Genomic DNA, 14,831 nt, shown 5'->3' on the forward strand with positions numbered 1-14,831 from the left:
GATTCATACTGTATATGTTCAAGATGTAAGATGTGTCAAGCTGAGTGATTGTCTCACACACAATAAAGGCAGCAGAGGGTGCAGATATATTTCAAGTGTGGATATGAATAGGTTTTAAATCAATATGCCTTTATTTTCTTGACTTAAAGAGGGGCCTTTGTAACGCTCTGCTTAACTGTGTAACACAGGGAGATTCACTCAGAGCCTTCAAGAAGCATCTTGAAGAGAGTCCTGACTTATACCTTACTGGCAATCAAATCAGCTACTGTACATGACACCATTAACTCCTCCCTCATCTCTAACCTTCCTACCGAGTGGTAATGAGTGGAAATTCCCTGAGTTAACCCAATGGCATTATTTCTCTGGAATGCAGGAAATGTCTTTGTTTGCTGACACAAGGTTATTGAAGTCATTAGGCTGCGGTTCTGAACTCAAGTTCAGGTGTGCATGTGATTTGCGATTTCAGTTTGCTCTGAAGTGTGAAGCTTGAAAGTTTGTGGAATTTAGTTTCTGTCAATTGATTTTGAACTCTGAATAAGGCTTGTATTACTGGCTTGTAATTTAGTTGTTTAATTTGTAGCATGGTTGTAGTTTTAATTTTTATTTTTCCAGGTCCTTTCATGCTACTGTACAATGGCAATGGTAATCTGAACCGGCAATGAGATTTTTCATCAGCCTAGAGGTGATAAATATTCTCCTTTTGAGTTGTTTTGCATCAGGTAACTATCACATTTTTCAATGTTCTTTATTCCCCTGTATTGGTATATCAGCATTTGAGATTAATCACAAGAAAACCCTTTATCGGGTACATTTTGCAGCACATTAATTCTTATCTGTCCTTAAATATTTTCACAATTTAAACAGTATATATGGGGTTATACATATTTCTTTATTCTTTAAAAATTCTGTAAAATGCATCAAGCAGTTGTTTTAATATGTAACTTAAAGTATCAAAAGTGATACACAAATAATGTCTACGTGTAAGTAATCAGAATTATTATATATGTACCAGTTAGCTATTTTAATTTAAGGGTGACTTAATTTGTAAACAATTGTATGCTAATTAGCATAAATTGCATTGTCTTCGCATCCTCAAAAAACAGAAATAAATTGAAATATACAAGCTTTTAACAAAAGACTGGGCAATAAACAGCTTCTACAAGTGCCTGCGACACATTAGTTCAAAAAGCAAATGCACTTGCCTCACAGTGAGGGTGTTGGGTCTGAGTGACACTAAATCCCAAATCTCAGGACTGCTCTTTTCTTTACACACAAGCTGTACACATACAGAACAGAACATAGATACAGGGCTCTGCTTCCAGTTGCCCTGTGAGAGGTCAGTAGGTTCAGACGGAATGAAGACTCTTGCCTGAACTACATTCCCCAGAAATCTGTGGCCTGTTGTCTTATACAAACTGATCAGGTGACTAAGGACTGCAGGTCATTCACCACAGCTTTTTGGAGGAATGTAGCTCAGACAAGAGTCTCCATCTTATCTGAAAATATGGTCCTTTCAACACCCCCATATCTGGTTCACTGATTTTAAACTTTGGCTTTATAATTATCTATAGCTCATTGCATCCCAGACAGCAACTGAAGCCATTTTATGTTTTGTTTGTCCTTTGTGTGTGTATCAGTGACCACCAGCCAGGCTGTCAAGGTGGTATTGCTTGGGCAAACTGCCAGTCTCCCTTGCCTTTTTGCTCAACGATCCCAGAATGATTTGACAGCCACTTGGACCAAGAAGGGCAGGACTCAGCTATCAGATAAGAGTCTCTTTGTCTTCCATGGTGGAAAACGCATGCCAGACCATCAAACAGAGGAGTACAGAGACAAGATCTTCATAAATCAAACTGGACTGAGCGATGGCAATGCTACGCTCTTCCTGAAAAACATAAGCATCTCGGATGACGGGGTGTATGAATGTTTCGTGTTTATGAACCCTGAAAAGCACAATTCAACCTTAAAGCTCGAAGTGGCTGGTAAGCTTATATTTCACATTTTTTTGTAACCAGAAAGAAATACGGTTACCTAAAAAAACGATTTTTGTTGTATTGGTATGCGCATTAAGAATGTATGAATGGAAGAAAGGATTCAAAAGGGAGAAAAACATATCTTTCAGATCTCCATGGCTGTAACTTGTTGATCCAAATACGTTTCAGTGGAAGATCCCAACACCCACCAAAGATCCAAACAAAGATCCAAAAACTTTGCTGGGTAGTTCATTCTCGAAACCCATGATTCAGAAATGCCAACTAATTTCCCTTCTCAAAGCACCTGATTGAATTTTTGATTTGCATGCATGCACTTTACAAGCGTCGTGTCCTGACTTGGCACCCTGCATCCAAGGTCAGTGATGTGTAGACAGTGGTGTGGAGTTAATTGTTGTGAGAATTAAAACCTGTACTGGGGAATGCAATCTGGATAAATTATTATCCCACACTCATTTCAATAGTATAACTAACCCAGAAAAAACCTGGCTTCAGCCTTGCTTTTTGTGAATCGTGCACCCTCTCCAGAAGTATGTTTGTATGTACGTTGAGAGTTGTCTGTTGTTAAAGTGCCAGTCATGTGGCCTTGCCTACCAATTAGCAAAAATTAGTCTTAATTCTAGGATAATGGTTTGGAGATTATTTTCTAACATTAAACTCTGAGGTGTCTGAGGAGTATTCATTTGTTTACTGGTTCCGAAAATAAGATTGGACTTACCAAACCACTGTTAAAGCAGGGAAAAGAGGGTTAAGGGAGATAGTGGTTAAAATATGGTGAAGTACAGAATCGATTGAAACAATGCCATGGGAATTTAGAGTAGTAAATGTGCCCCATTGTGTTCTATTCTAGCTTTGTTCTCAAAGCCACAAGTCTCCTGTCAGCAGTCCCCCAGCTCACAGAAAGATGAGAAGATGGAAGAATGGATTTTGAGCTGTGTCTCAGAGAATGGCTATCCTGAGGGGAGACTGCTGTGGGACCTGGAGGATGGATTGGATGTCCACAGCAGAAACCAGACCAACCAGACAAAGGAGACCTGGGGTCTCTACACCCTTCGCAGCCAGCTGGTCATCAACCGCAGCTTTAGCAAGAATCCCTCCTGTATCGTCCACAACCAACGAGCCCAGCAGACCATCTCTTCTGTGGCTGTGTGCAATGTCTCAGACAAAGGTACTGGCCTTAGCCTTTTTCCGGTGGCGATAAGGGAAACCCAGGAACATTTTCCAGCTCATCAACTGTTACTGTGTTGCTGAGCTGCTCAAAACTGGATTGGGCCGGGATTCAGATGGGAATTCTGTGCATGAAGCTGGGAGGAGATGTGCCAGAGCAGGCTTTTCAGAATTTGTGTGAGAATGAAAGACGTGCAGCTTGTCAGTCTGACAGTATTCTCAGAGCTGCTGGCTGGAGCCTGATCTAATAGGCATTTTAAGACAGGATGGACCTTGCTTGGCTTTTTAAGAGAAAAAGCAAAAGAATAAACTGTTCGGAATTGCTCATTGAAGATTATCTCAATTACCAATTGGGAGACTCGCAAAGAGTTAGCTAGGGTGACTGAATAAGTAATGTAGATAGATACTTGATTAGTCCCATGAGGGAAATTAAAGTGCAACAGCAGCCTGGCACAGTAAGTACAGTCAGTGAGAAGTGCAGTTAAAAGTAAAAAAAAAAAATGGAGTATACAGAATTGCTCACAGTACAGAAGATGAAAACAAACCAGAATGTACAGTACACAAAAAGATGTATTGCACGAATTCCCAGCATATATTGCACAAAAATCAGTTGTAAACAGGAAAACCAGCTGAGAACAGAGAATTCATGTTTAGTCCAAAAACAAGTCAGTGTTACCCCTGCCCAGAGACACAGTGGATGAGCTGTAGAGTCTTATGGCAGAAGGCAAGAATGACCTCCTGTAGCGCTCCCTGTCGCACCGTGGTTGGATCAGCCTGTTGCTGAACCTGCTCTTCATTCTCATTCTCATTCTCACAAGCATGTCATAGAGAGACGTTGTCCATGATGGCCATCCATTTGGACACCATTCTCCTCTCAGCCACTACCTCCAAGGGGACCCAATGACAGAACTAGCTCTTGTGATGAGTTTGTTCAGTTATATGTAGTTATAATTACAATAATATAAGTTATTGTAATTAAATCCCACTCAGTGATTATTGAGAAGCAATGTGCATTCAGCAGGTAACAATGCTTACCAGTCGTGCAAATTTGTTTCAGTTTAGAGGTGAAAAGCTTGTCCACTCTCAAAGTGTCTAGCCGACCCTCGAAGAAAAAGCACAGAGTGCAGTCAGCTAAAAGCTCTTTCCACCTCTGTGACTCAGTATTGTTTTCTGCATCTGCTGCTTCACTGATGGAATTCACACGCACATGAATTGACGTGCACATCAGGCCCAGAAAGCAAAACACTGGAGATCACTGCACAAGGGGACAGCAGATGAACTCCATTCTCCAACTAATGCTGCCATCTGCTGTTTTCTTAGGGCATAGTACAGCCAATGAAAGATAATGTAGTAGTTTCATAAGAGCAGTAGTGTAGAGGATTACATGCTGGTTGGTGTTGTTACCGAGAGATGTCAGTGTTAAATGACTTTTGCTCTGGCCTGTGTGCACAGAATAGTACAGAACTGATGCTGTGGTTTTAGTGTTGCACATGTCTCTCAGTACCTATGCTGCTCAGTGTGTGCATAGTGGGTTCTGAAAAATCTCAAAGCTGTCCGTGAAAAGGTACAAGTTACTAAGGGTAGTATTCTTGAACCGCTTTTCAGTGTGTATTGAGTTTTAGTTACTGTTTTTTTTGTTTGTTTGTTTTTCCAGCAGCAGTAAACCAAACGCCAGCCAAACCGAGACATCGACTGGCAATTGTAGCCTCAGTTCTGGGATATCTGTGCTTTCTGCTGCCAGTGGTGATCCGCACTCTCACCTAGACGTAAAATGGGACACTACCCGCTCTTTGGAACTCATTCCTGAAGCATTAATACGTTACAAGCTTTGCCCAGGGCTTACAAACATCTTGGAACAATCCTGTTCACCAGGTTCTCCTTGAGGAAGAGAATGGTGATATTCTCCCTGGGGAGGAAAGGCGGATTGCTGTAAGAATAATGGATTAATTTACATGCTCAGACTACTTTTACCATTGTGTGAAACCTGTCTGGTCAGAAGAAGATTTGATAAAATGCCACCAACACTCTCTGATGTTGTAAGATACAGGCCGATGGCATTTTCCCCAGGCATCTTCTTACACGGAGAAAAAGGGAGATTGGAACTTGCTGTCCAGCATTTGTGAGCTGCAGCAATTTAACACACATGCGCATTCCAGTTCAGGTCATTTCAGATCTTGAGTTTCCTCTCTTTCACGCAGCTTTGAAAAATTACATTTGAGGGTATTTACATCTAATGATCATTACAGAGATGCTACTAACATGTAATGAAAACGTCTATTACACATTTGAGCCAGGCCCTTTTGGTTAATTGATATTTGAATCAAAATAATGTCTGTTATATAAAACTGTTGTCTCATGTTTTTGGCAGCAACGTACTTATATACAGTAGTTCGGGTGGGGAGCTGCGTCAGCATGTGTAGGCTGCAAAGGAACAAGTAATAGGTTTATTCCAGGTTGAAAAGAGAAGAAAGAAAACACAACGTTTCGGCCATGGAGCCTTCTTCAGGTGTGACTTCTTCAGGTGTGACCTCACACCTGACGAAGGCTCCACGGCCGAAACGTTGTGTTTTCTTTCTTCTCTTTTTCAGCATGGAATAAACCTATTACTTGTTCCTTATATACAGTATGTCAATAATATAAATAAACTAGAATTTATCTTATCCTGCCTCCTTCCCGTGTGTCGAAAATATGCACTGTATATAAAAAGAAGAAAAACAGAAAAGAATCAAATGAACACTGTCCTGCCATTGGCGATGTTATTTTCTTTCAGTAGGCTCCTGTGTATTACATTCTCTCAAAAATGACACAGTTGCCCAATGGTGATGCAATAGGTGGAAAAATAACATCCTGTTTTTCTGTTTCATTCCTGTAAGTGGTTGGACTCGGGATTTTTAAACTTCCTGTGCTAAATCCCACCTCTGCTGCTTGAGCTGACATTTCAGGCGCTCAGGAACAGGAGTAGATTGAATCTCTGTTGGAATAAATACAGCATCAGGCTTCTTGTCAGGCCCAGAGAGCTCTGACCAGTTTGGGAGTGAATGTTAAAATGATTGTTCATGACTTTTCTCACAGGGATTACAGTACTGCCACTTACGCTGTCTGCTTAGTGCCTCACATGTTTAACTTGCTCAAATCTGCCCACGCCAGCACCTTGTCCTCCTGCTTGTCAGTCATAAAGCCTGATGGTATTTGCCAAAGCAGCTTCTTAAGCTCAGAAAATGGTTGAGATTTAGTTTCCTTTTTTATGGTGGCTATATAAGCATAAGTATATGTTTGTTTTTTTCCTTAACTGTACATAATCTACTCTGGTAAAACTCTTTCTGTTCCATCTAGGATTTTGAGCTTTTACACGAGAACCATCATGTGTTTTTGAAACACTGCTTCAAATTGGCTCTAGAAGCCTGTGGCTGCTTAAACAAGGACACGAGTTTTCTTTAAATTTGGGGTTCTATAGTAAATGATTAGCTGCTGGGTGTATGTGGTTTGACTCATGAGGACCGTTAAAATATTTAATCTAAAAACAGTCTCTCCTGCACTGGACAAGACCCTGAGTTCTGTTTGTACTCACCCACACACAGAAAAGTGTAATATACTCATTGACTGAGATTTCAGCAAAAGTCAAGGAACAACAGGAAAACCAATAAACTCAGAGGCATGAGAACTCTTACTCTTATTAAGAAATAGCAATTTACTTAATCTTTTACGTAGGAAGTAAAATAATGCAAACATAAGTGTTACAAGTGTTCAGTGACACAGGGGAGTATAATCTCTATGATGAAAGCAAAGCTGTCCGGTCATTTCTGACTCTCTAAAATCAACTCAGATCGCTTTGTTTTGGCTAGGTGTAAGCAGATCAGCGTGGCTCCTCTGAGCGATAGATAGGCTTTCGTCAAATCAAAGTTGCTGAAATGTTCATTGTACAGAGAGGTCAAAGGTTGTCTACTGACCCTTCAATTTTGATTAGCTTGTGAAAGACTGGTTTATCAGGTGCAGGCAGATACAGAGATAGCGCAGGCTCCACACTGACTCCTGGGCTCGAGGGCACCGAAACATCTGAACGCTGGACTTGTCAGGTTTTAAACAACTGGCCACATAATAGGATCAAATTATCTGGGCTTTCTTGTCACTTTTAAGTGACAAAAGTTCTTGGGAAACTTTGAAAACGAGTGAGGAAAAGAAAAGAGAAATAAACCAAGCCTATAATATAGTAGCTACAGTCAGCCCAATGTCTGGCTTTAACATTACATAATTTGCCAGTTCCTGCAAGAACAAAAAATGGAACGAAATATCTATAAATTCATAAAGATGTGACAACAATCATTATGTATGTTACAAATGAGAGTTTTTTTTTTGGCTGACAACATTAACTTTACTGCCCTGTTTAGAAAACCTGGTGAAGAAAGTTTAATTGATCGTGGAGCGATCACGAGCACCTGAGGTGGCATATTGGCACAGGGTTTCCCAAAGGTCTCAGGGCAGCCCAGACAGACAATGTGGGCAGCAGTGCATCACGTAACAAACTGGCAGTGTGTCCCGAGGGCTGTGGCAGATGGAATTGATTTATTTTTCAAGTTCACTCGAAAATCTGGTTGAAAGCACACTCGATGGGTCAGGTTCATCAGCTGTTATGACTGACAATACAGTCCGTTTACCGTTTCAAAAGTGTCTTTACATCATTAACATTATTCGGTGGAAATTTTGCAAAAAAAAAAAGAGCATTCTTATTCAAGGAAGTTTTTGATTCGTTTAAGAAGTGAACAGAACAGAGTGTCGTTGTCATGAGAGTTCAGTTTCACCTGCATATACAGTATGCACCTTCCTGTGAACAAAGCTTTTGTGCTACCAGGCTGGACCTGTACTGTTATTTGTCTGCTGTTTGATTATATGCAAAACTCCACAGTAATACCTTGTCTGCACAACAGTGTCATGTCGGCGGCACCTTTTCAGAGATCATCGCTGTTTTAGGAAAGTGAGGTAAGAAGGTGTCTGATAAAATTGGAATGGTTAAGGCTTTGTAGGAAAGGTGTAATTTTGACACCATAGAACATAATGAAGACACTCAACAAACTGAAAAGTGGGCCTACAAAGTATTGCTTTCCAAGCCTTAAACAAAACAGGAAAGACGAGACTGGGACTCTCGGAAGACAAATGAATAATCACTATTCATTTTCCTCCGGGTATTGATTTCCCTCATTGACTTTCCCGTCTTTGTTCAGAATTTCACTGCAGACCAGCCCCGAGACCGTCTCGATTTTTGTCATGGCAGGTCTGGACTAGGCTACCTGCTTAGACGTGCGAGCGCACTTCCTCAAAGTTTTGGAAAAAGTCTCAGTGGCAAAGGTTCGGCATAAAGGAACTTTTGTTTCAGTCCCTTGTTTTTCCCCCCCTGTTAGAAAGGGAACTACGAACGTCTGATCGTGTAATGAACCTCATTTTTAAGTCGCCGGCCTCCTGAATGAGCTGCCCAGCGTGTTGTGAGTCAGTCCTTTCCACTGGCCGAGGAGGAGGGCCGGAGAGTAGGGGAGGGGGTGTTTCTGTGGCGCACGGAGGAGGTCCAGAGGGAGGGACAGCACTGGTGTGTAAATAGCAGTGCCTTGCAGGAGACGAGTCACATAACCTGGGCTGCTCCTCCATCCTGCATCTCCACTCTCTTCCGAAGACCCTCGCTGGAGCTCGTGATGTGGAGGGTGTTGCTCCTCGCGCCTCTGCTTCTGCAGACTGCCGTATCTGACCCAGCTCCCAGACCGTAAGTGACGAAACTCGTCGTTCCTTTTGCTGAAGCAGTGCTAAGATGTTCCCTAAATGATTCTGGCAGACAACCAGACTGAAGTGTCCAAGTTCTTTCAGTACTGCTGGAATGTTGTTGTTGTTCCAAGTTGCGTTCGGCAAAACAAGAGCGAGCAGACCTGTTTTACTTCAGCCCAAAAAAGCTTTAACGCTCTAGTTTCTAAACAGAGATTTCTAGTTGAATTGTTTTTATTATAAATGTAAAATGACTAGATTGGGTTGTAATATGGATAACTGCTGTTTCAGTGATAAGCATTTTTAATTTTATTTTTGATTTTATATGTAGCTAACACAGCTGTAAAAACCTTACTTTTGAACAGACAAAATAAATACAGATACTTCTTGAAGGTATTTACTTACTATTCTCACCTTAAAATGAAAACAAGCACTACATGTTATTAAATATATAAAACTGTAGATATAAAATTCTTGGCTTCTTACTGTATTTCACAATGTTATCAGTTTTGCCCAGAAGGTCATGCCCTCCATCTTTCAAAAATAATAATTTTCTCAGGAAGAGAAGGAAATTTCCAGTGCTATAAAATTTAACTTGGCCAATAAATCTGGTAATTAAGAAAGTTTGCAAAGGTGAGGGAGCAAATTAGCCCAAGTTGCTAGCTTTCAGTAGCTAATTGATCACTTTTCTTCAAAACATGTTGTCAAAGAAAATAAAATTGGAGTATTACTTTTGGGGCGACCTTCATGTATATAGAAATTTGCTATGTCCAATAGTTTACCTTTGGTGTAGAAAGCTCACACATTTTAGAAAAAAAAAGTTATGGTCTGTTCCATCTCTCCTACACGTAAGGTTTGTTGACAGCACACCCACTGATAAATAAGTACATTAATGTAGAACTCAGGAGCAAAAGCAGGTAAATTATAGATGTCTATGGACTCTTAACCAATGAAATGTACGCCATAAGCTGTAAATGAGCACTGTAAGAAAAAACCTCATATAGTATTTTGGGATCAAGACTGTTTAGTGGTCATGTCTACATGTTTAAGGTCTTATGACAGAAATCATACCTTAAAGGTATTTAAATATGAGCTACAGTACGTCACATACATTAAAAACACAGTCTGCTGGAAACTAAAGATTTTCATGCAATCAAGTTCTGTTTGAAATGGGGCCTTGAAGGAGCAGGGAGAGGTGGAGAACAATGATGTCAGATGATCTCATCTCTCCCAAACTGCGACTGCCAAATTGTCAGGGACTTGTTGACCAGCTCCCGTTAATCTAACAGGTTTAATCTAACGGGTGGGTCTGTTTCACGGCTCAGAGATTTCTGACTCTGAACCACAGGGCCACTCTGCTCCCACATTGTTTGTGATAATTTATATGTCTGGGCGTGACGCCCTGTAGTCCTCACAGCATTCTGACACCTCCGCACAAGTCAGAAGGAGTCGTTTGTATCATCACTCATGCTATTTGCCTTTTGAAACTCCTTCATGTTAGAAGAAATTTCTGCTGCTTGAACTCCTGGTTCTCCCCTAAAATTCTTAGTCGTGGTGACTTTCCAAGAAGGAAAATTATACCCCCTGAGCAAAATATTTTGCTGGGAATCTGGGAATCTTTTGCAGGCAGCAGTTAGGGAATATGCTGGTCACAAACAACTCGGGAGCTGCAGCACACAGCTGAAACCAAAAGGTTCGGAATACATCCCATCACATCGCCTTTCTGTCCATGCCTCCCTCATCCCGGGAAGCTGTCTACCCTGGTAGGGTACATGAGGCAGAGCTACTCCCTGGCTGGGGTGCAAGTTTATCACAATGCATAGAGGTGCAATTTAGATACACTAACCTTGCATGCAAATCTTTTGGAAGGTGCAAAAAAAACAGATTGTCATGGGAGAATGGGAGGAATGCATTCTCTCCTGATATTTCAGAAGCCAACATATTTTAGGAATTTTTCTCATGTTTGCAGAAACGACATCTGCTGTAGTGAGTTGGAAGCAGTTCATAGAATTTTCCCTCTTTAGTTGAAGCCTCTGGAAGGCTGTCACCTCCCTTTCGAGTGTTTCTGGGTTATCAGAGTGTGCCATCTTCTGCATTGTCCGACAAATCATCCTCCCCCTTCCCTGAAGCCTGGATGAGTACTGCTCCTCGGGATGACCGCTCCCGTCTTCTCCCCTGTCTCTCTGCAGCATCTACCTGGTGACGGTGACATCCAAGACGACCGGGGGCTCCACCGAGACCCTGTGTGCTCAGTTCTTCCACCCCAATGAAACGCTTTCCTTCACCATCACCCTGGTGACGGAGACCAGAAATGTCTCTTTGCTGCAGGAGCAAGTGAAGGAGAAGGAGTTCTACCGCTGCATTCCCTTCCAGGTACAGTAGCACCGCAGGCCACGCTGCCTTTCTTCGATTTCACCAGTCCTTTGTCGGGAAAAGCTCGGCAGCCTGCAGATCTGGCTAGCCGTACTTTGGGTGTAACAGGGACGGAGCCACACAGCTGGGGACAGCGCTTGTCAAATTTAGCTACCTTCTTCCCTATTGAATTTTCCTAGTTTAGTTTATGAATCAGACCCGGGATCTGAACTGCAGTGTCAGGCAGTCCTCCGCTCCTCCCAGTCAAGCTCACTGCTTTCCCCCTGAGGATGAAACTTCTTTTGAGAACCCAGGGACGTGACGGAGCTCTCCATGCTCTTCATGGCTGGACAAGGTTCAGTCCCGACTGAAAAGGAGAAAGGAGGAAAAAAAGCCCAACATTTCAGCTGCGCAAGAGAAAGGAGGCCGGAATGTGACGCAAAGGGCTGGGTTAGGGTAGAAGAGCAGCTTGTGAGAATCGGGGGTTTTGTAGGAGAAACAAGTATCAAAACGGGGAAATGAAGGGGTTGAACTCCAGGTGTGAAAAAGCTGAAAGTGGTGAACAAATGGAGAGGTAGGAAAGCAGCCGCTTACTTTAAACAAGTACAGAGACGCCCCCAACTGACCACGCAATGCCCCAGCTTGATTCACGTTCCCGGGAGAGAACATGCCCATGTTAGATAGTTCTGCAATTTCCCTCACGGGATCAATAAAGTATCTATCTATCTAGAACGTGTAGAACAATTACAATAGGTCCTTTCAGTTGCTTGTGGGTATCACCAGCTGTGTTATTGCAAACAATGCCAAGCCTGATATTTAGTAATGAAATGTCTTTGCAAAAATAAAAAATTAAATAAAATATGAGAAAAAAAACCCATGCTTGTGTGCTAGAATGAGTAGTAGCAAAAAAGCAATAAGAATGGCTCTTGTCTCAGCTATCTTGCTGCAGATATACTGAATCTGCTCTTCTTTCCTGGGTGGGTGTGGGTTAGAGTGTGGCTTCCCTCTTCCCCTGAATTGAAAGCAGCGGTTAGAAAATGGATGATTTGGTCTTGATTGTCGGCTACAATGAAAATGACCGAATGGTAGAGGCAGCGTGCTCTGAAGGCAGTTACATAAGCTGTATTACATAAGCGCACGGCCCCATTACAGTTGGCCCAGCCTTGTTAAAGACTTTCCTGCAGCCCCAGGCTGTGACTCGGTCCCAGTCTATTGAGCCAGTTCTCGGAAGACAAGTCAGGACAGCCCAGATTGGACAGGGCTCCAGCCACTCCATTCGTGTTTGTATGCTTCAGAAGGAACTCTCTTTGCCAAACCCAGCCCTGTCAAACAGAAACCCTTTTCAAAGCCGGCAGATGCTTGTTGAAATTATTCCTCTGTAATAAAGTTCTCGGCTAGAAGTATCAAAACTTTAATGTGAGACCTGAATGTAAAAAAGTAAATGAACGGCATGCCTGTAAAAGAAACAGTCTGGGACACAGCGTAAGAAAATCAATGCTAAATAAACGACAAAAAAGTTGAAAAAATGATATTATGCTCTACTGCTCCTGTGTGCAGGAAGCAGAACAAGAATTGCCCCAGTGTTTATATGGAGTAGATACCAACATTACGTAATGTTTGCTGCACTAGTTCCAGCACTCTGTACACTATTACACTAGTTCCAGCACTCTGTATGCTCCTGTGTATTAGTAATAGTTAGCAGTGACAAGTCACCCTCAGAATAACAAATTTGAACATGTGGTTTTGTCACAAAGAGCCTGTTTGAGAGAATCGGCGATCCTGAGCAGAAAGAGGAATACTCTGTATTAGTGTGTGGGCAGGGATAACAGCTTGCTCTATTTGCAGAACCGCATAAACATCATGTTTGCGAAATGTCCTGTTTACCGAAGAGAGGGCATTGCCTGTCTTTGAGGTTTGACTGTTTCATAAGAGCAGGGGGATTGAAAGAGTGTTGCCTTTTTTTTCCCCCAAAGGAGTCAATAAATGAAACCCCCTTTTCACTTTTTAGTCCAGCTTTAAAAGAAAAAAAGCCTTTTCTGTGAGAGCAGAATTATTCCTGTATCAGGGTTGTTGCCAGACTTATTTTTTTTTAATTCCAGTGTATTGTGGAAGCAAAAAGGTTTTGAACTGGGAAAATCCGGGACTTGGATATGGTGTGGGGAAAACCTTTTCATGTTTTCGTATTCATTTATCTTTTATTCTTACCCCGTCGAGGGTGGTGTCTGTCGAGGGCTTAAAATCGCCACCTGTCCAGTTGCGTCTCTCCCTGCCCTTCCTTCTCACTGTCTGTCCCGCTCCTCGTAGGTTCCCACAGTGAACACCAACACTGTAGTCCAAGTCCGTGTGGCCGTTAGAGGACAAACAGTGGAAATGGACAAAGAGACGAAAATCCTCATCCAGCCCAGCGAGACTCTTACCTTCATCCAGACTGACAAGCCCGTCTACAAACCAGGACAAGCAAGTAAGGCTCCCGAACGTAGGCCTCTTTTCCTCGTCACATCCTTTCCCTCTTCTCCCATCGGAATTGCTATCCGGCAAAACATCTTTCCGGCTTTGCAGCCTACAGCATTTCCATGACCTTTGTTTCTGAAAGACTTTGATATCTGCACATCTGTTCATCCGAAAGAGCTGAAGGACTGGAGTTTCTCACCTCTCTGTCATTTCTTGTTTTTGTTCCCTAGGCTGATGTACAGTATAAAAAACACAGCTACAGGTTTAAAGCATCCTCTGATGTCACTATGCCCTACGGCTGTGAGAAGTAGACATTTTGCGAACTCTTTGGAATCCTCTGTATTCCTGCAGTGATTGCTGTTCAACTTAGTCATGATAATAGATAAACTCAATCTAATTAAACAAATAGCACACAAACAATTGTCTATATTAAACACATTGTTTCAACACATTGTTAAACATCTAAGTTACTAAATCACTTAGATTTAGTAACTGGTGAAACATCCTTTAGAGCAATGACCTCAACCAAACGTTTCCTAGAGCAGCTGATCAGCTCTGCACATCTGTTTGGGGGTATTTTGGCTCATTCCTCTCTATAAAACTGTTTAAAGTCATTGATATTTTGGGGGTGTCTTGAATGAATGGCTTGTTTCAGGTAATGCCATTCCAAAGTGTTTACCATAAATATATAGCTGTGGTATAAACTGAAAACGGTCAACCTAATCTGCTTTTTAAGACTTAAACCCAATCTTCTTATTCAGGATCTGAGTGCTTCAAACTTGACAAGAATATATAGCAGCAAGTTTTAATGTTGCTATTTTTTTTTAATTGATCTTTGGGCTTTTCTGCCTTATTTTATCTAATGGTGGTCTGCGTGTTGCATCTGTCAACATAGGATGCACAGGTACCTTAAATACAGGGTATTAACACTGCAATTACCTTATAATTGTGTGGTATTTCCACTTTGCAGTACTGTACATGTACTGTATTTATAGTACATTCAAAATATAATAACCAGTAATGTAACTGCATTATGCAAGTATTACGCCAGCAATTGCAGTGTAATTACACTTTTCAGGATATACAGTATAATTGCGCATTATATCCTAAGACCAATCTTTTGACTGA

General features: G+C 41.7%; 2 protein-coding genes across 3 annotated transcripts in view; both read left to right on the forward strand.

The window, feature by feature from the left end:
- The first annotated feature begins 1,878 nt into the window (after positions 1-1,878).
- On the forward strand, positions 1,879-5,169 carry LOC148816788 (ICOS ligand-like). The gene is made up of 3 exons (XM_088940156.1): positions 1,879-1,982; positions 2,842-3,159; positions 4,816-5,169. Exons 1-3 carry the CDS (start codon positions 1,937-1,939, stop codon positions 4,920-4,922), a joined length of 471 nt encoding a protein of 156 aa, XP_088796282.1. The 5' UTR covers positions 1,879-1,936; the 3' UTR covers positions 4,923-5,169.
- Positions 5,170-8,773: 3,604 nt separating this feature from the next.
- Positions 8,774-14,831, forward strand: part of a2m1 (alpha-2-macroglobulin 1) — a 30,423-nt gene continuing 24,365 nt past the window's right edge. For both annotated transcript variants that reach the window (XM_088939925.1, XM_088939926.1), the window contains exons 1-3: positions 8,774-8,904; positions 11,090-11,273; positions 13,557-13,713. In XM_088939925.1, coding sequence (XP_088796051.1) covers positions 8,837-8,904; positions 11,090-11,273; positions 13,557-13,713 — 409 coding nt within the window. In that variant the 5' untranslated portion in view covers positions 8,774-8,836. The remainder of the gene's footprint in view (positions 8,905-11,089; positions 11,274-13,556; positions 13,714-14,831) is intronic.

This window comes from Atractosteus spatula, chromosome 22 (assembly GCF_055471065.1).
Source record: "Atractosteus spatula isolate fAtrSpa1 chromosome 22, fAtrSpa1.hap1, whole genome shotgun sequence".
In the NCBI taxonomy this organism is placed as follows: domain Eukaryota; kingdom Metazoa; phylum Chordata; class Actinopteri; order Semionotiformes; family Lepisosteidae; genus Atractosteus; species Atractosteus spatula.